The sequence below is a fragment of the Neofelis nebulosa genome, chromosome 8 (assembly GCF_028018385.1).
Source record: "Neofelis nebulosa isolate mNeoNeb1 chromosome 8, mNeoNeb1.pri, whole genome shotgun sequence".
NCBI lineage: Eukaryota > Metazoa > Chordata > Mammalia > Carnivora > Felidae > Neofelis > Neofelis nebulosa.
This window is the reverse complement of record NC_080789.1, coordinates 50946596-50972944: the sequence shown is the minus strand read 5'-3', so window position 1 is coordinate 50972944 and position 26349 is coordinate 50946596. Positions and strand designations below refer to the sequence as shown.

The following is a 26349-nucleotide window of genomic DNA, read 5'->3' as shown; positions in this document are numbered from 1 at the left end:
CAAGGAAAGGAGGGCCAAATCCTTGAGATGGAAAATGCACAAGATTTGTGCTTATAACTTGACAAGGAAACTTTGGAAATCCTGAATGAGATTTTTTTTCATCTATTTTTCCAACAAACATTGCCTCCAGAGTTCTCCTAGCCAGCAGCAGTTTTGCCATCTGTGAAGTGCAGAAGTTGGATTAGGATGTCTAAGCCATTTTCCATTATCAAATTGCAAACAGTCTGAGTAGATACTTGACTGCAAAAGAAAACATTCCGCCATAATCTCAGATTTATTTCACATGTTTGGGGTTCTTCTAGAAGTAAATAAATGTTTGCTTCAAAAATAGAGCTTTAGCTAATATTGAAAGCCCTTGACGGAAAACTATTCAATTATAAAAATCAGATTTTAGAAGGCAGTGCTGACTAGGCAAAAGTTATTATAGCCACACACTTCGAGGTGAGAAATACTAGGAAAATGATTTAAGAAGAAAATAGTGAAATGAGATGAAGCATGAAAATGTTGGAAGAAATTACTTTCTATAGTTGAGGGTTTTCTAATAGACAATAGCTGTTGACTTTAGAAAGTTTGGAAGACACAGAGTAAGAAAATAAAATCACCGGTTATCCTTCCTTCAACCCTAAAAGGATAATTGCTAAAATTTTAATATAGATCATGTTGCAAAGTAATGGATTTTTAGAACACTGGTTTTGGTATCTTAAATGGGGAAGGGTTGAGTTATAAGACAATGCAAACCTAATCTTTAAAAATCCACACTGAACTGGAGGAATAATTATTGCATGTTATTAGTATTAGGTCATTTTGATGAAGGCCTAAAACCACCCAACTTTTCCTTCATAGAATTACCAAGTAATATGCACCACAAATGTTCTCGCCCCATTACTGATCTTTACCTCACCCCTGAACTCCAATGTACCTAGGACCCTCTATGGCCTGGGGATGGGATAAGGCTCAAAGAGGGAATACGCTAGTGATCTTTGTTTTGAAAATTATTTCCCAAACCAGAAAATCTATGTTCCACAAGCTGGGTGTCCTTTGCACATTCATCCTTAGGGATGCTGGGTAAGTAACTGCCACCAAGAAAAGTTTTCCATGTATACAAAGAGCTGTTATCTGACTCCTCTAGTTTCCTCCTCACCTGATTTTTTATCTTAGGCTTTGATGCCTGTGCTTAGCTGGGACTTTGCCACCGATAATACTGTGTATCTGTGCTATGGTGCCATCTGGGCCATAGCCTTTAGGGTTTCCTCGGCATCTCCATTTCGTAATCTGTGTAGTTCATTACTCTCTTACCTCCAGCTAGGAAGGAAGCTCTTCTTCTAGTATATGAAATACGGGGGCAGGGGGGTGGGGGGCAGAGTTGGGGAGGCAAAAGTTCCCGTGGCAAAAGATGAAGTCACACAGTGAGACAGTTTTAGGTTTAACCGCAGCCCTCTCTTTGCCAGAAGCACGTATGCTGGGAGTGGGTGGGCAGGGTGCAGTTCAGGGTCTGGGTTTGTGTGGATTTCAGTGTTAGTGTCATGGGCTTCTGGAACTTCATACTGCTTCTGTCTGTGCCGTCGGAACCGTTCTCTACCAACACTTACTTTCTCTCAGGGGCCCGGTTGTCTCCCTCTACCGTCCAGTTTCCATGCCCATCTGACATTTCACAGATATAGCTGTATACATTTGAACTCCAGTTTTGGACAGAGGTCAGTTTTCTTCCCACAGTTTTACGGGCCATCAACAAAATAGGAAGTATCACCAAATGTCTGTTCAGTGTATCAGGATGCATTTGGCTGCAAACACAAGATTCCTAGTTTATAAACCTACTTAGTAAGGAATTTATGTGATAGCATTTATAAGCCCATAAGCAGGACATTCTCCATGGAGAGAACAAAAGAGCTGCTTAATGACATTATGAAGGATCTGTTTTTTTCTCTCCCGAGACCACCCCCAAGGCTCACTTCATTCTAATATTTACCTCCATGTGGTTGCAAAATGGTTCCAGAAATGGCCAGAGCTGCCACATGTTCCTGTTCAGATCCAGAAGGAGAAATCTGAATGAGATCTGGTACCCCAAGCCATATGTTATTGGCTGTTGCAGTCACACGCCAGCCTGAGTCTGAGTGCAATTTCAAATACAGAGGGCAGGGTAGACTGCAGCAAGATGGGAAGAGCATAGTAGGCAAGGGGATAGCAAGCGCAAAGGTTCCGATGTGGGACTCTGCCTAGTGTGTTCACAGACCGACAAGAAGGCAGTGTGGTAGTGCAGAATGAACAAGGGAATAAGACCAGAGGTGACAGCAGAGTGGGAGGAGAGAGAGTGCAGATCATACAAAGAGTCTGACTTTTAGTCTGACCCAAATTAGATGCCATTGTTGGCTTCTAAATAGATTTAGTTGACATAGTCAAATAATCAGATAGTCAGATTTGATTTAAAAGGATGAATCTGGCTGCAGTGTTGAGGACAGTCTATAGATTGTAACAGTGGAAGCTACTTTAGTTAGAAGACAACTGCAGTAAACCAAACAGGATATGATGATGGCTCAAACCAGGCTGGCAGTTGTGGAGGTGGAGAAAAGTGTGATTCTAAATATATTTTGAATAGAGTCAACAGGGTTTGCTAGTGGGTTGAACATGGGCTGTGAAGAAATAGGGGAGTCGAGGATGACTCTCTAGCTTTTGGTTCAAGCAGCTGGAAGGATAGAGTGACCTGGATGGGGAAGAATGTTGAAGAACAGGTTCGGGAGACAGGATCAAGCGTTCAATTTTGGACATGAGTCTTAGGTTTAAGGGAGAGGTCTGGGCTAACCATATACATTTGGCAGTCCTTGGTAGATAGATGGTATTTAAAGCCTCGAAACTGGTTGAGATCATCAACGGAGTAGGTGTACATAGAGAGAACTATGAACTGAACCCTGGGGCACTCCAACATTAAGAGTTAAGGAAGAAGAGAAGGGACAGCACAGGAAGCTGAAGAGTGACCAGTGAAGTAGGCTAAAAAGAGAATTTGGAAAACAAAGAAAGTGTCCAAGAAGGAGGGGAGGGATCACCTTTGTCAAAAACTACTGATAGGTTGGGGCACCTGGGTGGCTTAGTTGGTTAATCTGACTCTTGATTTTGGCTCAGGTTGTGATCTCACGGTTTGGTGAGATTGAGCCCCACATGTGGGGCTGCTTAGGATTCTCTCCCTCCCTCTTCCTCTGCCCCTCCCCTGCTTACGTGTTCACTCTTTCTCTCAAAATAAATGTAAAAAAACCAAAAACAGAAAAACTACTGATAGGTTGAGTAAGATGAGGCCTGAAAATTGACTGTTATATTTAGCAATGATGTGGACATAGATGACCCTGAGAGCCATTTCAGTGGAGTAAGGTAGGAGGAGTGGCTTAGGAGTTGGTTTAAGAGAAGATTAGAGGAGAAAAGTTGGAGGTAGAAGATTCAACTCTTTACTACAAAAAGGAGTAAAGAAATGGGGGTAATTATGGCATCAAAGGGGGGAAATCATATCAAATTTTTTTGGTTTAAGATGGAAAAATAACATCATATTTGTATGCCGATGGAATTAATCCAGCAAAGAGTGAGAAATTGATGGTGTAGCTGCGAGCGAGAACGGCTGCCCTGACATCTTTGAATAGGAGACGGGAGATCAGATCAGATGCACTAGTGAAGGGATTAGACTTAGATAGGAGCCTACTAATTGACTAATGGAAAAGGAGGGAGGGCGTGTATGTCCCTACAGATGCTGGTGGGCAGATAAATGTGGTGCTGCTGATGGTGCTGAGAGTCTGTGGATGTTTTTTTCTGATACTTCAGTACTTTCACTAAATACTCTCAAGATCATTGGCTGCGCAGAAGGGTGGAGAAGAAGGTAAACGGAGTTGGGAAAAGAGAAGGCATAGAATAGTTGTCAAGGGGACCCGAAGAGTAAGTGAACAAAGGGCACTTAGTGTGACAACCTGGAAGCATAAAGGACCCATTTGAAAGTCATGGCTTTGATTTTAAATTGGGTCCAATTAACAGGGTTTTTATTCCCCACTCCACCTCCAGCTACATTCTGGTGCAGGGGAGGCAGAGCCAAAAATTAGAAAATTGTATCTGATCAGGAGGGTAGATTTGCCAAGGCAGCTCAACAAAGCCAAAGAGGAGCAAGAGAATGGAGAGCATATGTGAGAGGGATTAGAAAAATTGAGTGTGGATTTTATGGATAAAGAGAGAAGTAAGGACATTAAGAGGGTGGGGCCAGAGAAGAGGTGGCAAGATTTTGGATTTGGTAAACTACGGGGGTGGGAAGGTGGGGCGGGGGGAAGAATTGTTGGGGTCAGAGCACTACAGGGAATGCACTGGAAGGACAGGAGATGTGGTCTGAGAGTGGATTCATGAAATAGAAATTACAGAAGGGGCACAGTCGATAATGACAAGTTCTAGGGAATGATCATGGGAGTGAGTGGCTGAAATAGGGTGGAGAATAAGATTACTGGAGGAGGATCGGTCAAAGAACTCACAGGACAGGGTATTGGAAAGATCATCATCTACTCTACATAGATTTCAAATCATCAAATAAGATAGGGCTAGTATTGGAGAGAATTGCAGTGAGCAGGAGCTATATAGTCTAAAAATGAGAGGGAAGAATTAAGGTGGGGGAGAGCAGTGGATGACAGCAATGGTGAAGAACAGTGAGCGATATAATCTGATGATATAAAATTCAGAAGTCAAAGGCAGTTTTAAGGAATACAGAGAGAGCATGGTCTGATACTAACTGCCAACATTAAAAATACAAGAATTTCACATAATCCATATACATTTTAAATACTATGGTGTTCACATAAAATTCTTGCTTCCCTGTAGATCAGAAGATCTGGAAAAGCAGGCCTTGTTGACTGCTTCACTCAGCAACCGTGATTCCTGGATCCTCTGCGTAACTGAGTTTGGATCTCTCATTGTACTAATTCACCAATCCAATAGCTACCAAATACTTGTATCCTGCCTGTTGCTGTTTACTCAGGTAGTACCTTTGAAAGGTATCGAGTTTCTTAAGCGTGTACAGATAGACAAAATTTCAGCTATTTGAACAAAGGCATATAGAAACCTTTGCCCAACCGGTATTGGTTTCACCAATTTTCAAGTATATTTTGTGGTATACTTTAGCTGAGAACGACTTGGGATTCAGGTAGCGTCAGGGGTAATAAACGATGGTGTATCATCAACTGTTGGTCTCTAGGGGGCGCCATTGCCAAAGAGTACAAATCTGAAAGGTTTCAACAGGGTTGATACTGTTCGGTTGATGGCCATTGTCCACTCCAGTCATTAAGGCTGGGATTTTTCTCAGCACTTTCAAAGCATCTCCTCTTTTTTGTCAGTAGCATTCGTATCATGCTTGCGGTGGGTACAGCATACCGTGACAGAATATTTCAAAACAACAGCCAAGTTTACTTAAACTCCCTGTTGAAAGCAAAACAGTCTGTGACACACTTTGAAGTAGGAAAAGTAGCGGAACAATGTTTTATCAAGAAAGCCCAGAGACAAAAGAATGTAGAAAAACCAAGTAGCAACGTGGAGAATGGGCAGCGTCTGGAAGAAAACGAGCACAATTTTCTTCTGCTTTGTTCTCTCTTTTGCGTTCCTGTTGTTGGCATCTTCTCTGGTCTCTTCCAGCAATCACTTCGTATGTGCACATTTACCTGTTCGACTTCAGTAAAAGTTGGGAGGGAAATGCGCCAAACGTTTCGGATGGTTGTCTTCAGCTCAGTGACTATCTTCTCCTGTCAGTTTTTCTGGATTTCCCAAGAGTTCCTCGGGACACATGTATCGCTTTCTGACAGGGTAAAACAAAACGCGTCTTTAAAAGAACTATTGACCGGTCTTCCGTCCATCCACGCCAGGAGACAGCCCATGCCAGGGCAGGCAGAGTGGGATGTAGACTCTCCTCCATTAGTCCTGCCCTCCTGGTCTTCCCCCGGCTCTCGCTCTTTGCCTCTCCAGTCACGTCCCAAACCCGGAGGGACGAAAGGCCTGCTCAGAACGTAAAAGCCAGTGAGGAGGGCCACGCAGACGCAGGGGAGACCCCGCCGCCAGGCCGGGCGTCCCCAGGGGCATCACTGCCGGGCAGCGCCTTGCGTCATGTGGGGCCCGCCCCCTGGTGGGGCTCGGCAAGTTCTGCAGCCTTGGCCGTCGTGGAAGCAGGATTTCCGCGGTTGTGTAATAGCACCTCGCGGGCGCGGAGAGGCCTGGGCTCCGCATCCCTCCTCGGACTGGCCCCTGGTCTCCGGCGGCCGAGCCATGGCCTGGACGGCGGCGGCGGCGAGCGGCGGGGCCCGCGGTACGCTCTCGGCGCACACGCTCCTGTTCGACCTCCCGCCGGCGCTGCTGGGCGAGCTGTGCGCGGTCCTGGACAGCTGCGACGGCGCGCTAGGCTGGCGCGGCCTCGGTGAGCGCGGCCCGCCGCTGTGGCGGTGCGGGCGGGGCGGGGAGGGGGGCGGCGGGGACGCGGCGCGCATGCTCAGCCGGGCCCGCCGGCTTCGCGGCCGGGCTGCCCGCGGTCCGGCCCGCAGGGGGCCGCGCGGCCTCCGGGGTCTTCCGACGGGGCGGCTGCCCTTTCCTCGCCCCGGGAAGGAGGCAAACACGCCCCGAGGCCCGAAGGAGAGCTCCCCCCTCTCTTTCAAAGACACCTGGGGTGTCTCTGCAAGGTTAAGTGAGCGGAGGCTTGGGAAAAGCGGCAACCCGCGTGAAACCATCTAATATTTATCAACTGTGCCTCCTTTGCTTGGTTCCGAGTATTTTCGATCAGAACGCCTGTGTGATGTCCTCTTCCTGCAAAATTACCCCAGAATATAATCTTCATATTAAAACATTTTTGTGCCTTTCAGTGTACCCTTTGGTGTTTTCAGCCCACTTCCAAGTACCCCCACCTTCCTTAAATTTCAGGTGAAATGCTAAAGTAGAATACGATTTGTAATTAATGTGGCTCCCAGTTTTCCTCATTAAGTATTTCTGGCTTATTTACCCAATTTGTGGCATGAAAGTTTATGCTAGATGCTGGCTTTTTATTTTAATCTAGAAAATTGGCTTTTTATTAAAATTTTTTTTCAACGTTTTTTATTTATTTTTGGACAGAGAGAGACAGAGCATGAACGGGGGAGGGGCAGAGAGAGAGGGAGACACAGAATCGGAAACAGGCTCCAGGCTCCGAGCCATCAGCCCAGAGCCTGACGCGGGGCTCGAACTCACGGACCGCGAGATCGTGACCTGGCTGAAGTCGGACGCTTAACCGACTGCGCCACCCAGGCGCCCCGAAAATTGGCTTTTAAGACTCCCATTTTATGCAGCCATTGGGAAGTTGGGCAACCGACTGCTTTTGGCAAGTGTTGAGTGTCTTCACCAGAATTCGGACAAAAATCCTTTGTTTTGATAAGTACAGGTGTTTTTGTTAGATTTGAGCTTCCATGAGGCCACATTTAATATGATTGAAAATAAACACAGTCATGTCAAAATAACTTAGCCTTGATTCTCTGAAATTGCCTTATTTATTTTAAACAACAGCAGAAGACCTATGAGAAAAAAGTTTTGTGTTGATGAGCAATATGGTCACACATTCTGGAATGTGGCATTGGGCTTTGAGTTAATGTAAATTATATTATAAGCTCTGTCACTTTCAAAGTATGACCCTGATGTAAACATCTCAGAAAAGGGTGCTTGACTCTTTGGCTTCTGGAAAGCATAGAGAGTTCCAGTATGCGTTTGAGGGGTAAGATCCTTTCCACACCAGATCTTTTTGAAATGGATAATGACATGGGCAGTTTTAGCACCCATTGGTGTCCTGGAATTACTACATTTGTGAAAGAAACTTTTTTAGTCCAACCCACAGGTAATGAATAGGGCCAGGCAGCTATCATAAATGAGTAAGGCAGGTTGAAGACTGGAAATGAAAAACATATGTCCCATCTGAAAGGGGCAGTTAGTCCTCAGTCCCAGGTCACTGCCACTTTTCAGGAAGTCCAGCCCAGAATTGCTGGACTCTCTCTCTCTCTCAGCACTGAAATACAGATATTCGTGCTTTACCTGGGCTGTCTCATATAACACTTCCAATTGCCCTTGGGAGGTAGGTGCGATTATCATCACACTGTTTCAATAGGGGAGGAAATCATGGTACATATGCATTAAGTTACTTGCCCAAATTGACATTGCTAAGGAGCGGCAGAGCCAGGATTCGAACCATGGCAGTTGGGATCCACTGCTTGTGCCCTTAACCTACAGCCACTCTACACTTCCCGACCCTGACTTCCTCAGGGTCGTGAGTCCTGACTTCTGTGCTCTTTTCCGCTGTATCTCACAGCCTCTCTAAAGTGTAGTCATTTCAGCCATGAAAGAACAATTCAGTGAGCCATTTCACACATGCAGCCCCATTTTTCTAGTTGTGGAAATCAGACCACCCAAATGAGAACAAGCTCGGGCTGTTTATTCAAAGCAAGGGAGTCAGCCACCATCACTCGCATCTGACAGAGACCCAAAGGCAAGCTGAGGAGTGGAAAAGCTTTATGTTGGAAAAAAGGGGAAGGCTTCAGGTCTGTCCTTATTGGAGGCAGTTGACATGGAGAAGCTATGGACAAGCTAACTAGCAGGAGAGCATTCTATGTGATTGTTTAGGGAGCATATTTGACTCTTTCCAGATGGCCCTAAACTGGAAGCAGGGGCAAAAATTAGGAAAGCTGTCCCTTGTTGATCAAGTCCTGACTATTTGGGGCTGATTGCTATAGCGATTATTGTTTGGCTTCCTGGACTAGTTGCTACAGATGCTAATACAACTTCCCAGACTAGTCACCCTAGGTAGTAGATTGGCATCCTGGGCTGCTTGATGCATCTTGTGGGTCACAGTTCTATTTTTATATATAGTCTGGCCATTGTCCCTTTGTATATTCTTTCATAGGAGAAGAATCTAAAATGCCTAGCCCTTGATTCCCTAGCTATAATTTATTATGCACATAGCTGGACCACATAGCTCTGAAAGGAGATCTAGAACAGACCAGCTGCCTCATGCATTATTGGCTCAGCAAGAAAGGAAGCCTGGCTCAGTTCAGGGTGGTTGAGGGCAACTGCCCATGTTAAGTATGCCGTTTCCCTATTGGCACAGTGAAAGGAGAAAGAGGGGAAGAGGTGCAGGGAGGGAAAACTTGACCTTAGAGGGTAGAGGGAGGAGAGTGTTAGGGGACTGAATCAAGGAGACAGCCCTATTTATGCTCAGGACAGTGGAGAGCCTAAAGATACAGTGTCAAGATTCCATATAGAGAACAACCGTAATAGGTAAGACTGTCTCAAGCCGATTGTGTTTTTTCTTGATGATGGTGAACATCAGACTATATTTGCAAAGGCAGCTCCACCACAGATAGATCATATGGCCGCCTAGTCATTCACAAGCCGGAATCATCTGTGCAACCTTTTAAAGACAGATGGCTCAGAGCTGTCAATTCAGTAGGTCTGCTTTGAGGATCCTGCATCTTTCTGGTTTTTTGCTGAGCCCTATAGGTGAGTCTGAAGCACAGCCTGGTTTGGGAGCCTTTGCTTAGGCCAAATTCTCTTCTTTAGTGGCATCTTAATAGATATTTTGGGGGCGCCTGGGTGGCTCTGTCAGTTGAGTGTCCATCCCTTGATTTCGGCTCAGGTCATGATCTCACGGTCATGAGCTTGATGCCTGCGTCAGGCTCTGTGCTGAGCACGGGGCCTGCTTGGGATTCTCTCCCTCTCTCCCTCTCTCTCTTTCTTCCCCTCCTCTCTCTCCCCCTCCCTTGCTTATGCAGGCACATGCACTCTCTCAAAATGAATAAATATTTAAAATATATATACACATAACAGTTATTTTACCACACTCTTTCACTTCTCCACTTAATTTTCTTTTTTTTCTCTTTTTTTGTTTACTTACTTTTGAGAGAGAGACAGAGCACGAGCAGGGGAGGGGCAGAGAGAGAGGGAGACACAGAATCTGAAGCAGGCTGTCTGCTTCTCAGAATCTTTGAGCTGTCAGCACAGAGCCCAACACAGGGCTTGGACTCATGAACGTGATATTATGACCTGAGCCGAAGTTGGATGCTTAACCAACTGAGCCACCCAGGTGCTCCTCCACTTAATTTTCTTTATCTTTATTTTATTTTTTTTAATTTTATTATTATTTTTTTAATGTTTATTTTTGAGACAGAGACAGCACATGAGTGGGGGAGGGGCAGAGAGAGAGGGAGACACAGAATCTGAAGCAGGCTCCAGGCTCTGAGCTGTCAGCACAGAGCCCGACGCGGGGCTCGAACTCACAAACCACGAGATCATGACCTGAGTCAAAGTCAGACGCTCAACTGACTGAGCCACCCAGGTGCCCCTTAATTTTCTTTATCTTTAAACGTATTCTGCATATTATTCTTCAAGTCACTTTTATCATGTATTATTATTAAGAATAGTGTAATCACTAGGTTAACATTCTCTGGTTGGTGATGATTTTATGGCTTCGCAATGAAAGTAGGAGCCCAAATTGAAAATGTTATTTATTTTATACTATCTTACAGACATGGGAACATGTGTACTTGGTGGCAAGTCATTTCATTATTTTACGGTAGAGGGTTATTGAGTGTTATTCGAATTAAATTGAAACCTTTCAATGCTTATGATACATTGAGAAGGAGACCCTTTTACAGATAGTCTATAATGGTTGTATTTAGATTTCCTCTTCTTAAAAAAAAGAAATTATCAGAGCAGTTATTATTCATCATTTTAATTTAATTCATCATTAAATTTAAAATTACATTAAATATGTATTTGAATATTAAAGACTTAAAATAATAGGAATAATAACGATAGTAGCTGCCATCTACTGTTTACTCTTTGCCAGATACTCTGTGCTAAGCACTTTATGGAGTGTGTCCTTGATCACAAAAATCCTGTGAGGTAGGCACTTTTCCTATTCCCATTTATAGGTAGGGAAACTGACTCTCGGAGAATATAAGCAAATTACCTCAAGTCATGGTCTTGTAAAGCACAGACTAGGTTTCTAATCAGATGGTCAGACTCCAGAGCCTATGTTCTTTTTAAAAAAATGTTTAGGGGTGCCTGGGGGGCTCAGTCGGTTAAGTGTCCAACTCTTGATTTTGGCTCATGTTATGATCTCCCAGTTCATTCGTGGGATCGAGCCCTGTGACAGAATCTACACTAACAGCACAGAGCCTGCTTGGGATTCTCTCCCTCTCCCTCTGCCTCTCCCCTGCTTGTGCACACATGCACACACACACTCACCCTCTCTCTGTGTCTCAAAATAGATTTAAAAAATTTTACAAATGTTTAAGTAGACTTTATTGTTTAGAACAGTTTTAAATTTACAGACAAGTTAAAAGAATTCTCATATATTTAATGTCTTTCTCACATACTCTGCACTCAATTTCCCCATTATTAACATCTTACACTAATCTGGTGTTGTAGGCTCTAAGCCTAAAGTTCTCTTTTGTCTAGCAAAAGAGCAGACGCAGGATTAAAACGAGAGATGGCTAATGTGGTGGGGGGGGAGAGATAAGAACATCGAATAAGGGACCTTGCCTAGTATTTATTCAGATCAGAAGGCTTGCAAACGTGATGGGTGTGTACAAAGAGACAAAGAAACTCGGAACATTAACTTGTGGATGTGAGGGGGAAAAGGGAATTTTGAAGATATACAGTGTTTGGGGTTTGGGTCAATATAAAACAAAATCCAGGCACCGGGCAGATGGGTAGATGTTTGTTAACGGCAGACAGGAGGCACCGTGTCTATTTATCTTTGCCAGCCTAGGGGATGAGACAGACAGGGGGAATAACCTCAGGGTTAACAAGACACCTTTTCTTTCGTTAACCATCTCCGCTCCGGCTGCTTTGCCTGCAGTGCAGAGGTCCAGAGTCCAATTCACCAATTTACCTAACCTGTCCCTATTCTCCTATGAAAGCAGCTTTCTGCTGTAGTACTAAACTTGGGGTGCTTTCACCCTGAATATCTAATCTTGTTATTCCTATGTATTGGGCACCTTTGTGCCGATTCTATTTCAGGCCTTTGCCTCTCTGTATGTATATCTAGGGGTTCAGCACCCCTTCCCTGTTTTGGGGTGCCTTTGCACCTCTCTATTCTTGGCACCTTTGTGCCTCCCTATCCTTAAAGTGCCAATCTGTTTACCCAAACTCGGGTGTGAGCATTTTATGACTTTGTGTTTCTTTATGCCCTGTTAACCCATTGGTGTAGGCCCTGGGGGATTCCTAAGCTTATCCCCCACAGTCTGGTACATTTGTTACAATATTGATATGTTATTGTTAAAGTCCATATCTTATTGGGATTTCTTTCATTTTTACCTAACGCCCCTTCTCTCTTCCAGGATCCCATCCAGAGGTTAGTTAGCCATCATGTATCCTTAGGCTCCTCTTTGCCATGATCGTTTCTCTGACTTTTCTAGTGTTTGATGACCTTGACAGTTTTGAGGAGCACTGGTCTACAGTTTTGTAAAATGTCCCTTGACTAAGATTTGACTGATGTGTTACTCATGACTAGACTGAAGTTATGGATTTTTGAGAGGCAGAGGTAAAGTGCTATTTTCATTACATCATATCAAGGGTGCCCACTGTTTACATGACTTAGCGCTGTTGCTGTTAACCATAGCTGAGGTAGTGTCTGTCTGTTTTCTACACTGATACTTCTCCCTCTTGGCATACTCTTTGGAAGAAAGTCACCATGTGCAGCCCACAGTTAAGGAAGAGAGAGTTATGCTTCCCCTCCCTGAAAGTGGAATAGAGCCTGTGTTCTCTTGACCACCATGTAATTTCTCTGATCTTGCAGTGTTCTCTCTAGATCTCACTTCTACTCTGAGTTACCACCCCATTTCTCTGTTCCCTTTAAGACAAAATTCTGTGTATTATATTCCAGGCCCTCCATTTTCCCTTGAACCTGCTCTAATCAGGGTTTCATGCCCCACTGCTCCATTAAAATTCCTCTCATCCAAGGTCACAGCAGCTAAACTCAATGGTCAGTTCTCAGTCTCTTTTTATTTGACATAGTTGATCACTCCTTCCTCCATGAAGCACTTTCTTTACTTCTAGAATTCACACTCTCTTCATTTTCTTGTCTTCTTACAGGTTCCTCTTTATCTCTCTGACCTCCTCGAATGCCCCTGGGATTAGTCCATGGCCCTCTTTTCCATTTATCTACTTTACCCACTATCTTGTCAATTGCATCTGTATGGTAATAATGCCACATTTCTAGCCTAGGTCTCCCTCTTAACATCAGTACCATCTCTCTGTTTGCCTACTTGACAGATATTTCCAACTTAACAGCCCAGAAATGCTTCCCTCCCCCAAAGTTTTTCCCCATCTTGGCTAATGACAACCCCATCCTTCATTTGTTCAAGCCGAAAATATTAGTCTTCTGTGACTTCTAGCTTTCTCTCACAAGCCACATCCTGTCTCTCAGTGTATACTGGTAACTCTGCCTTCAGGATCTATCTAATAATCTGATCACTTCTTACCACAGCCTCCACAGCCCTCCTGGTCCAAACCACCGTGAGATCCCACTGGCTAATTTCAGCGGCCTCTTAACTGGGCTCCCTGCTGCTACCACCCTGGCCCTCCTCGAGTCTCTTTTCAGCACAGCCACCGACCGGTGAACTAAAGTATATATGCAGGGGATATTATATCATTGTCCTGTTCAGAACCCTTCAGTAGCTTCCCACCTCCCGGTAAACACCAAAGTCCTACATGCCTTTTCTCACTTCCTTCTGGTTTGCTCCACTCCAGCTCCATTGGCCTCCTCGGACAAGCAAGGAACATTTTCCTGCAGGTAGCCTTGAGGCTCATTTCCTTACCTCCTTTGTGCTTTGTGTTTTTGATGAACTATTATCTCTCCTGATCACTCTTTTAAAATCAACCCCCCCCCCCCCACCACCACCCAGGGCGCCTGGGTGGCCTAGTCAGTTGAGCTTCTGACTCTTGGTTTAGGCTCAGGTCTCGATCTCACAGTCTGTGAGTTGGAGCTCTGCAAGTTCAAGCCTCATTGTTGGGCTCTGCACTGCCCAACAGTGCTTGGGATTCTCTCTGCCTCTCTCTCTGCCCCTTTCCTGCTCACACTGTCTCTGTCTCTCAAAATAAAATAAAATAAAATAAAATAAAATAGACACTCTCCTCCTCCTTATGCCCCTTTCCTGCTTCCTTTTTCTCTCCATCATTTATCATCTTTCAAATATTTTGTAAATTTTTATTTGTTTTTTTGCCAATCTAGAAGTAAGCTTCAAGGGGACAGTGTGAGAAGTAAGCGAGAGGAGTCATTTTTAGAAATACCAAATAAAGCTGTGCTGCCTAACGATAAGTTTGCAACCTACTGGGAATATGTATGAGCCCCTTCACCCCATAGTGGAGTCCCAAACCCTTAGACACTTCGCTTCCTGGTTCTTCCCCTCTCTCTTTCCTGTGCTTATTTTTGTGGGCTTTGCAATGAACATGCGCCAAAGAACAGAGGGAAAAGGGACTGAAGGTCTCTGTGTCACCTCAGGGAATGTACATTTGTGCCAATCAGACTACTTTTTGCCTTACATGGGGACAGGCAACATCCAGGTAAGCTGTCACTGCTATAGTACTCAGCCAAAGAGGAACCAGGGGAGGGGCTTACATACTAGGAGATAAGTTGTCTGCTGTGACTTCCCCCAGTTTGCCTGTCCATTAGACACCCCGCTCTTGCAAGAACGTTGATTAAAGCTTCGCTTCACTGTGCTCTGAGTCTCAACATCCCTCCTTTGACTGGGTCAGTGGGCTTATTTCTCACAGGCAGGGAATTTTTTGTTTGCCTTATGTCCTGCTTACTCCTTTAGCATCTGAAAGTGTATGTAGTACAGTGTAGGCATTCAATAAATATCTGTGATTGAATGAATAATGAACAGATGTTTGTTAAATATCCAAAACCTTCTTGGGCAAAATATCAAACAAAGCGTTGTACCTGATACAAGTCATGGTCCCTGCTTTTAGGGATTTTCCAATTTAAGGTAGGCAACAGGCCTATGCACATTTTTTTTTTTTTACACATTTATTTATTTTTGAGAGAGAGAAGCAGACTGCAAGTCGGGGAGGGGCAGAGAGAGAAGGAGACACACAATCCGAAGCAGGCTCCAGGCTCTGAGCTGTCAGCACAGAGCCCGACACGGGACTTGAACCCACAAACCATGAGATCATGACCTGAGCAGAAGTCGGACGCTTCACCGACTGAGCCACCCAGGTGCCCCGGCCTATACACATTTTATAAAGAAGTTTAACAAAGGAAGAAAACATGGGGAGATAGTATTGATCATAACCTGGGTAAGGAATTACACAGCTCTGCTTCAGACTGAAATGCTGGTGTTCAGGGTGAACTGTTGTAAAATTTTCTCCCAGAGGTAGTTAATGTTAGGTCCTTACCTGAGTCTGGGATTGAGGAGGGAGTAGGGCAGAAGGATACGTGAAAAATCATGCATAGCCCTTCCATGGAATATGAGTCCTGCTCAGGTATGGGTAAAAAGTAAACATAAGCTTAAGTATGGATAAGAATTACTTCTTGTAAAATTTGTTACCTAGTGGGTTTTTTTTTTAATTTTATTTAAATCAAGTTAGTTAGCATATAGTGTAATAATGATTTCAGGAGTAGAATTTAGTGATTCATCACTTATATACAACACCCAGTGCTCATCCCAACAAGTGTCCTCCTTAATGCCCATCCCCTGTTTAGCCCATCCCCCCCACCACCACCTCCCCTCCAGCAACCCTCTGTTTGTTCTCTGTGTTTAAGAGTCTCTTATGGTTTGCCTCCCTCTCTCTTTTTATCTTATTTTTCCTTCCCTTCCCCTATGTTTAGCTAGTGGGTGTTAATGCTATAGTCTGGTAAGAGGAGTTGAGCTAACTGACACATTTGACTTGTATTATTTCTTTTGGAATTAAAAATATCTTCAATCTTAAATGTTATTTTAAAAGAATGCCTAATTGCATTGTGTGCTTTGTAGGAAGAGAGACTTCTTTTCCTTTTCCCATTATATTGTCTCAAAACAAGCTTTGCAAGAGTGCAGTCTTAAGTTACTAGGGGTTTTGACTTGTGGTTATATGCAAATACAAAGATTCCAAACAAGGGTGTGTTGCATTAGTCTAAAAAACCCCTTCAGAGACATATTTGCATGTGGAGAGTGCTTTCTGCAGTTGAATTCCCCAGTGGTTAGCATTACCTAGATAGTCTTGCTCTCTCAAACAGAGCCCAAAAGGACCTTTGAGCGTCAAATGAGTATTAAGCAATCAGTATCTTCAGATAAACTAATCTGAACTGTTCAGGTGGACTTTTTGGCTTCTATTATGCCAAGATGCCTTTCAAAGAAAAGATTTGCCTTCCAAAAAAATTTTTTTAAACAATACTTAACTATAGCATATTTTTCTTAAAAAAAATTTTTTTAATGTTTATTTTTGAGAGAGAGAGAGAGAGAGAACAGGGGAGGGACAGAGAGAGAGAGAGGGAGACACAGAATCTGAAACAGATTCCAAGCTCTGAGCTGTCAGTACAGAGCCCGATGCAGGCCTGGAACTTGGGAACGAGGAGATCATGACTTGAGCCGAAGTTGGACGCTCAACGGACTGAGCCTCCCAGAAGCCCCAACAGCGTATTTTTCTTAATTTATCTTTTCATTTAGAATGCTCTTAAGTTTAACAACACAATTAGTCATTGAGAACTTTACTCTTTATTTGTTTAGTGCCATGAATAAACAAAGATCTATGTTCTGGAAGAAAACAGGAAAGGATTAGAGAAAACTATGAATATGGAAGGATCTGACTAATAAACATGTCAAGAGTTTGCCTTCCTGTATCATCACATTGAAGCTCTTGTCTAGAATTTGACCTAAATGAATTATACACTTTATGGATGCTGATAATGCTCGTTAGTGGTGTTTCTATGCAGAATGCATCATCATTGAAGAAAAGCTATTAAGGTTTGTACTATGAATCACCAGTTAGAGAAAGAGAAAATGTATTTCGTTTCTTATCCTGGAAGCAACCCATGCATGCGGTATCCATTTCAACTGAGCCTGGGTCAGTTTTACTCCATGAACTGTTGCTACTAGAAAAATGCCTTTGCTTTCCATAGACCTGGTGCAAACTGTGAACCCTTTGATCCTGGTCAGTGTTAGGGAAGTAAAACCTCAGCTCTTTTGGTATCTGTTGTGTCTCAAGTCACAAGGTGGGAGAGCACAGAATCATGGCCTGTTGCACTCTTAAAAGGGAAATTCAGAAACTGAACAAAGAAAAAGAAAACTGGGGACTAGAATGATGTGGGAAATCCGATATTCCCTGGGACTTGAAAAGTTAACTCTAGATCTCCTTTGGGGTTATAAACTATTCCTTTTTTAATTTTAAGTTTGTTTGTTTGTTTGTGTATTTATTTAGAGAGCATGAGTAGGGGAGGGGGCAGGGAGAGAGAGAGGGAGAGAGAGAATCCCAAGCAGGCTCTGCACTGTCAGCAAAGAGCCTGATGCGACGCAGGGCTTGAACTCACAAACTGTGAAATCATGACCTAAGCTGAAACCGAGAGTTGGATGCCACCCAGGTGCCCCTAAACTATTCCTTTTCTACTGTGAGAATTGTGGGCCCTAAAATGTTTTTACCTTTTTATGTGCAAATATGGTATATGAGACTCCTGGTACTCCTGCGGCCAGATGGATCCTCCCAAAACTAAAGCTTCCATCTTTGCACTGCCTTCTCAGAAATCTTTGGCCTTGTTTACTTTCAGAATAGAGTTTAAGTTTGTGTGCTAACACCCAGGGCCTCTGTCACTCAGCAAATACGTATTGAACATCTACTATGTGCCAAGTGCGTACCTACAAAGGTAACAGGGAGACCCCATGGGGCTTGTTCACCTTTTCTTTAACGTGAACCCTCTGCTCTAAGCATACTGGCCTCTTCTTTGCCCTCTCAGGCCCTTTCCTTCATTTCTGGAACAATTCCCCATCTGACAGGCTCTTCTGTTTTGTCCCAATTCAACCCTGTTGTAAAGTGAGCTGATGTCATAACTGGACAAACATGAGTTGGTGCCTTGGTGAGTCAGAAACTGCACCAGGTTGCGTTTTCCCACAAAGAAAACTTTTGTATGCGGCAAATAAGATCATGGGGACTGGCTTCCAAAGCCATGACTGCCTGAGAGAGGGTGAATGGGTTCCTTTTGTTCAGTGTTAGGATGAATATTTAGATTGGGAAGCCTTGTCTTCCTGTGTAGAGGTGAGCATAACATCACACATGCACCTTAAGGAAACATGACAATATGACATCGTGTGTTATGTAAATGACACTGAAGCTCCTCCTTGGGTGGAGATTTTAGTATTATAATGAGATAAAGATAATCATAAGTTATTCCACAGCTCACTCCATGGTCCAGCCGCACAAGCTCCAGGCTGGTTTAGCATAAATGATCTGGGTGGTCTGGGCCAGCAGGAGGTCTTGTCAAGGCAGTCGCCATCACCTGGGGTTGTTGGGGGGAGGGGGTGGTTTTGGGTTTCATTTGTCTGAGTTAAGGGAAAAGCCAGAAGGTAGAGCTTAGGGAAAAATGTAAGACAAAAGTTAATGAGTGTAGCAGGTGGATAGTAAAGGCCAGGTCCTGGGGTCTAGCTGGTGACAATGTCACACCCTCATACTCCTCCCTGACTGGTAGCCCGCAAGGCTGTCATCTCCCTTCATGTCTCATCCCAAAATCATGTCATGTCTTATCCAGAGTTTTAAAGTAGAGAGGGAACTGTTTGCTTTTTTTTTAACTAATTTTTTTAAGTAATCTCTACACCAGCGTGGGGCTTGAACTCATGACCCCAAGACCAAGAGTCACATGCTCTTCCAACTGAGTCAGCCAGGTGCCCTGAGACAGAGCTGTTTTATTTTATTTTTTTTATAAAAGCTTGCCGTATGTTGTATACGTATTACTAATTTATATGGTACATTATGCCTGATACTCTATAAATTTCAGCCAAGTAATCTACTAATAGAAAAAGTAGAAACCTAAACTTTCACTTTGCTGAGATTTGATATTTAGTGTTCCCCTGTTGGAATGTTAATCTGGAGACTGGGAAGTGTTCCAAAGGCCGGAAGAGGTATTTTAAGGTCAGTGCTCCTATAATCAGCAGACCAGAGAGGGGCAACCAAGTTTAGTGTCTGTTTTGGGAGGGACTTCAAATGGACTGCAGAGGATGTTTACTGATGAGAAGTTTGAAATTGCTCAGTGACTTGCCTAGAGTTGCACCGCAGGCGAATGGCAGAGCCACGAATAAACACACATTTTCATGCGTATACCCAGGTGGCCACAAGGGTCCTCTGTCTTGATGGAGACTTCCCTTTTGAAGACAATGTAGTCTACTTTTGGGGTTCACAGTTCATTCCTTTATTTTGTTTCCCGACTGAAATTCCCATGATTTTTTTTTCTCCCCAGTATAGTATATTAATTCCAATAATTCCTTGAGTATTGGCCTCTCTTTAGAAGTATGCATAATTTTAAACTTGGCTCAGGCTCCAGAAACCATTCCTCTAGGAAGCTTTCCATGATGCCCTTATCTTTTTGAGAGGGATAGAGAGGGATAGAGTCCCAAGCCGACTCTGTGCTGTTAGTGCAGAGCCCGATGCAGGGCTCCATCTCATGAAACGTGAGATCATGACCTGGGCGGCGAAATCAAGAGTGGGTCGCTCAACCGACTGAGCCACCCAGGTGCCCCCCCGCCTATTTTTAAAGATTTTATTTTTAAGTAATCTCTACACCCAACATGGGGCTTGAACCCACAATCCCAAGATCAAGAGTTGCACACTCCCCCGACTGGGCCAGCCAGGCACCTCCATGAGGCCCCCATTTTTAGTTAGGGACCCCTCTTCTTGCTGCACATACACTTGACGTATGCAATTACTATACTACTAGCACAGTCAACAAATGTTTGAACTTGTTAAAAAGTGAAATTCAACCAAGTAAATCTGAAGATTTTAATTGGCTTTATTTAATAATTCACGAATCAGTCAGTATTCCGCCTAGCAAGTAGAAGGGAGTTCCGGGGAGTTGTACAAAATGGAAGGTTATTTTCCAGGAAGGATGGTGGGCAAGAAAATTATTAGCAAAAGAAAAGTATTGTTCTGCTTAGGTCATGACCTCACGGTTCATAGGTTTCAGCCCCAGTTCAGCAGAGAAGCTGCTTGGGATTTTCTCTCCTTCACTCTCTGCCCCTCCCCCGCCCCCTCCCCTCAAAATAAATAAACAAAAACTTAAAGGAAAAAAAAAAAAAAAAAAGTATTGTTCCTGGCAAGATTCTTTCCCTTAGGGAGAAGAGCAGGGGGTCTTATCATGCAGATTACCTCATCTTCCTCTGGGGATACAGAGGGCCCATGTAACAGATTACTTCAAAGGAACTGATCAGAAAATTCCTGACTAACTGGGTAAGATTTATATTTCTGATGCAGGTTGAAACTACAGTACTGGATTAGGTATTTAGCCCCGTTTGGTGACTTGGCCTAAGTGACGCCATTTTGGGCCTGTTGACAAATTGTACCGATTTGCACTATTTCCCCTAAGAGCTTTTAGAAATAGTTAAAGTGTTTATGAAAAGTGTGCCTCAACCAAATAGGTAGATCACATCATCAAAAGAAATACATTAAAAATTAAGTTACTGGGGTGCCAGCTGGCTTAGTCGGTTGAGCATCTGACTTCAGCTCAGGTCATGATCTTTCAGTCTGTGGGTTCGAGCCCCGCGTCGGGCTCTGTGCTGACAGCTCAGAGCCTGGAGCCTGCTTCAGATTCTGTCTCCCTCTCTCTCTCTCTCTCTCTCTGTTCCTCTCCCGCTCTGTCTCTCAAAAACAAACATTAAAGCAAACTTAATTTAAAAAAAATAGAGAGTTACTACGTCTTGATAAATATTTTTGCTTTGAAGGTCCCCTTCTATTTTGTAGTGTGAAGCTATCTAAAACATATATTGACAGTTGGATAGTCCTTGCCTCTTCATGAGACATCATCTCTTCCAAGAAATAGATAATAAAGATATTCTTGCCAGAACTTAAAATATGGAGGAAAGGCAAAAACAGTCCAACTTAATGATGTCAGATATGTTATTGTAGCTGTTTTTTCCTTTACAGCCTAAGCATACATTCCAGTTGAATGTCTCAACTTCATCATCCTTTACTGGAAATGCCACTTCCTTTCACTCTTTTCTGATACAAGATGTGACTGAAAGATGAAACTTTGTGGGTATTGACCAGGATAGACTAAGTTTTATGCAGTAACAAGCACTGCCCAAATCACTGCCAGTGGTTAACATAACCGAAGTTTGCTTTTTGCTTGTGGGAACAGCACTGAGAGTCCAAAACAGCTGACCTCATGAGGTGGCCCCGCATTCCAGGTGGCTTTGATCTTGAAGCACCCCCGTATCAACATGTGCTTATACCTGGTGGCGAGCATGGGTGCCTGGTGAATTGCCCCCTGGCTCTTCAGTGTTCCTGGCTGAAAGGGACACATAGGCATAACTAACCCAGGGCAGGAAGATGTAATCCTCTCTGAAGGGGCAGAAGATTGGAAATATTGGTGAGCACTGGTAATATCTACCGAGTCCACTTTTGGTCCACAGGAAGAGGGGGGCAGTTATGGTTGCATATTGTAATCTCTGTCAACTTTCAGGATATACTTATGCTCTCAGCAAAAACAGAAAGTTGAAGGAAACTGAATAGTCTAGCAAACCCTTGAAGGACTGAAAATGTGGGGAGAAGGGATGCCATATGAAATCAAAAGATGTTTGTCTTTCTGATGTCTTGATTCAAATACCGCAGCTATTGGGGTACCTGGGTGGCTCAGTGGGTTAAGTGTCTGACTTCTGCTCAGGTGCTGATCACACGGTTCGTGAGTTCGAGCCCCACATCAGCCTCTGTGCTGACAGCTTGGAACCTGGAGCCTGCTTTGGATTCTGTGTCTCCCTCTCTCTGCCCCTCTCCCACTCGTGGGTGCGTGCTCTCTCTCTCTCAAAAATAAATAAATGTTAAAAAAAATTCAAGTACTATAACTAGTGTAGTAGCTCCCTAAGAAATTTTTTAAAACTTTAGAGTCTTTTAGAGTCTGAAATAAACTGAATAGAGATAGTTCTGTAGGGGGCTTATTATACTTCTCAGGTCTGAGCCCCTGTTCGTCTTTTAGAAGGACATCAACCTTTGGAGAGTATCACTGGGGGATAGGGGTGTCCTCCAATGAGGTTACCTTGGTTACTGCTGGAGAGAAGCTTCCAGATTTGTGTGTGGCAGAAGAAAAGGCTGATTTCCATAGCCAGTTATGGTGACGTGTTGAGGGTCCCCACGACCACACTCAGATGACAATTGGATTTTATCCATCCATGTGTATCTGGCTTTTTAAATTTTTTAGACTTTCCAGAAGATAAAGGTATGAGACAGGGTGTCTGGGTGACTCAGTCAGTTAAGTGACCAACTCTTGATTTCAGCTCAGGTCACGATCCCATGGCTCATGGGATTGAGTTCTGTGTCGACCCCCGTATCGGGCTCTGTGCTGACGGCTAGAACACTGCTTGGGATTTTCTCTCTTCCTCTCTCTCTGCCCCTGCCCTGCTTGTGCTCACATTTTCTCTCTCTCAAAATAAATAAACATTAAAAAAAATAATTAAAAAAATAAAAATTATAAATAATGTGAACTAAAACATATAAAGTATCCCTACACATGTATTCCAATAAAAGTAAACTATTTTTGGGTTCTTCCTGTTGCGATTTCTACAGCGGAGCGACTTTCAAACAGCTGGCTGGATGTTCGTCACATCGAAAAATATGTTGACCAAGGTAAAAGTGGAACAAGAGAACTACTCTGGTCCTGGGCACAGAAAAACAAGACCATCGGTGACTTGTTACAGATCCTCCAGGAGATGGGGCATCATCGAGCTATCCATTTAATTGTGAATCATGGTAAACATTTATGATTCTTATGATGTGGCTCTCTGTCTATTTTATAGAGTTTGCAATTTATAAATGTAAATATTGCATTTTGTTCAAGACCATGACTGGTTATACAATATGTCAAGGATTCCTTACCTGAGGCTTTATCTGAAGGCTTTTATCACTTCTTTTGGGCGACACTTTCTTTTCTTATTGCCTGTGTTATCCAACACAGTCCTTTCTACCACGTGTTTAGGTTTTTAAAATTTTTTACTTGTAAACTACACATTAAAATTTTTTAAAAAATATTTATTTTTGAGATAGAGACAGAGACAGAGTATGAGCAGGGGAGGGGCAGAAAGCGAGGGAGACACAGAATCCGAAGCAGGCTCCAGACTTTGCTGGAGCTGTCAGCACAGAGCCCCACGCAGGGCTCGAACTCACAAGCGGTGAGATCATGACCTGAGCCGAAATCAGATGCTTAACTGACTGAGCCACCCAGGTACCTCTAAATTACATTTTTTTAAACGTTTCATTCTTAGCTAAGAGAATCAGTTTTCCATCCAAAACTCTGATACTATTTGAATCGTAAACAGAATCACAGTGTTTGAGTAAAACATAAATACTTTTATAATTAGCTTTGTCATATACGTCAAAATATAATTGGATTTTCTCTTTCCCCGCCCTTGTATTTTAGTGCAAATGATGTCTGGGGCTTATCTTTTATCTTCAGTGGTGTTTTTATGCCAGGGTCTCTAACTCTGTCTTACAAGTCTCATTTCACAGTGGCCTAATACCTCCCTCTATTTGTCTTATGTGTTTCTGATGCTGTGTCATGACTTACACTTAAAAGCAACCTGATAAGGAAAGCTCATGAAACTTTTTCTGTTCATTCTTTATCAATAAAATAAGTTCCTAGTGTCCCCTGTTCTGTTTACTCCACTTTAGATTTATTCACTTCAACAAGAATGATCCTGAGTGATCTTGGGTCTTACGTTACAGACTCAGGGCTCTTAGGCTGAAAATTCTTTTGAATCAGCATCCTTGTTCTTTTGGCTCTTTTATCCAGAGGTATTTTTAGTTCCGTATATTTGCATGCAAATATACCTCTACCTTATCACCCCTACCTAGAAAAAATCCTGCGAAATTTGTACCAGAACACTGTACCTTCAGATTGACTTTTATATGCTTTTTACGTTTAATGGGATATTAGACAGTTCCCAATAGGCTCCCACTACGGTATTTCCCGTAAAACGTGGCTCATCTCTTTTGTCACTGTTTCCTCACTTGGTTTAGTCCCATGGACTGCTTCACTACGAAGCTGACTGACCAAGTAAAGTACAGTGACTCCCTGGACACTGTAAATGCACTGCCTTTTCATTCTCTGAGCCTTTTCCAGCTGCTGAAACCACCCACACAACTTATCGTTCACAATATAAACTCACACCAATCTGATAGGACGCAGGGTTATGTTTTACATTTACAGATTCCGGAATAGATTTCAGGATACCTTTTCACTCTCTGTGTTGTTTATTTACACAGCAGAGAATGATGTGGACTGTGAGTAGACGAAAATTTCACATCCTTGCTTGACTCCTGTTGCACGTGCAAAATTGATTTCATTTTTAAACATAGGAGATTCGCTGATTGGTGGAAAGACAATTATTTACTGCCCTAGTATCAGGAGATAGGTAAATCTGAGATGAAGAGGAGGATAGCATTTTGGTCTGAGTCCTTTGCTGAGAAAATAGCATTATTTAATTGCAACTTGTTGAGTGGATGCTTTGAAACTAAATCTTTAAAATGTTAGTTGTTTAGCTTGTTCAAAGAAGCAGCGTGATGATTCATGGAAACCGTTAAGTGAGCCTAATGAACACGTGTCTCCTATGATAGCTACTCAATGAATTAGAAGTTAGAGTTCCTAACTGAAAGTGCATAAAAAGATTTAGTCGTTGGGGCGCCTGGGTGGCGCAGTCGGTTAAGCGTCCGACTTCAGCCAGGTCACAATCTCGCGGTCCGTGAGTTCAAGCCCCGCGTCAGGCTCTGGGCTGATGGCTCGGAGCCTGGAGCCTGTTTCCGATTCTGTGTCTCCCTCTCTCTCTGCCCCTCCTCCGTTCATGCTCTGTCTCTCTCTGTCCCAAAAATAAAAAATAAAAAATAAAAAAAACAAAAAAAAAAAAAGTTGAAAAAAAAAAAAAGATTTAGTTGTTGTTTGTTGCTCCCATGGACAGACTTACCAGTTATCCAAATAATCCATTATTTGCTCAAATATCCATTTTTGCCTCCCTTCCCTTGAAATTGTCAGTTTGGTGGGATGGTTTTCATTTTAGAGGAGAGATCACTTTGTGGATTTGGAATTTCTTACAAGCCCTCCTGAGAAAAGTCTTGTATTTCCTCCCAGTCACTATTCCTGCGATTCAGGTGGCTGCCATTAGGTGTTTTCACATCCATAAAGCATTCCCTCATATCTCAGACATAGCCTAGCTGTTCAAGAAACGAGAATCCTTACCTGCTTTCATTATATTTCTGGTATGCCTGCTCTTACATATCACATTTTGCATTTATATTTCAATGGTCATAATTGTTTTCTACTTTTGACATAAAATCCAGTTTTCTGCAGGCTTCTTAGGAGAGCCATTTTGAATCTTCAATTTTATATGACAATGAATATTGCCTTCCTTTTTATGGGCAACAAAAGGACAATGACTTTTAGTGCCCTTAGTTCAAATTTTATTCTACACGATACTTCCCCATGATGTTTATTTCTTTTTCTTGCCTAATTGCCCTGGCTAGAACCTCTGGTATAAGGTTGAATAGAAGTGGCAAGATCAGACATTTTTTTCTTGTTCCTGATGTAAAGGGGAAAGCATTCAGTTTTTCATAATGATGTATGACATTATTTGTGGGCTTTTCACAGATACCCTTTATTAAATTGAGGGAATTCTCTTCTATTCCTTGGGTTTTTACGTTAGGTTAGTGGATTTCATGGGTTTAGTTCTTCATTCTATTAATGTGGTGTATTACATTGGTTGATTTTCATATTGTAAGCCAATCTTGGATTCCCGAATGAATCCCACTTGATCATGGCATATAATCTTACATGTTTCTGGATTTACTTTGCTAATATTTCATTGAGGACTTGTTGTTGTTGTTGAAGACTTCTGCATCTATGTTCATAAGAGATATTGGACTATCGTTTTCCTGTGAAGTTTTACCTGGCATTGGTATTAGGATAATATTGGGTCTCATAGAATGATTTGGGAATTGTTTCCTCCTCTTCTATTTTGGAAAAATTTGTAAAGAACTGATGTTAAATTTTGTTTAAATATTTGATAGAATTCACCTGTGAATCCATTCAGGCCTGGGGTTTTGTGTGTAGGAAATCTTAAATTATTAATTCAGTCTCTTTCCTTGCAATAGGTCCATTCAGATTGTTTATTTCTTCTTGAGTTA

At 42.9% G+C, this 26349-nt stretch overlaps 1 protein-coding gene and 1 long non-coding RNA gene across 3 annotated transcripts in view; one reads left to right on the top strand and one right to left on the bottom strand.

Moving 5' to 3' along the window:
• Positions 1-255: 255 nt before the first annotated feature.
• On the bottom strand, positions 256-5555 carry LOC131519260 (uncharacterized). Its single transcript, XR_009265560.1, has 2 exons — positions 1967-5555; positions 256-1781 (listed from the first exon to the last, which is right to left on the bottom strand). It is a non-coding gene; the product is annotated as an uncharacterized LOC131519260 (long non-coding RNA).
• Positions 5556-5572: 17 nt separating this feature from the next.
• The window catches only part of IRAK3 (interleukin 1 receptor associated kinase 3), a 62857-nt gene continuing 42080 nt past the window's right edge, over positions 5573-26349 (top strand). The window contains exons 1-2 of one of the 2 annotated variants that reach the window (XM_058742113.1): positions 5573-6409; positions 22744-22926. In XM_058742113.1, the coding sequence (XP_058598096.1) occupies positions 6103-6409; positions 22744-22926 (490 nt within the window). In that variant the 5' untranslated portion in view covers positions 5573-6102. The remainder of the gene's footprint in view (positions 6410-22743; positions 22927-26349) is intronic. The other variant, XM_058742111.1, reaches the window with a different exon arrangement.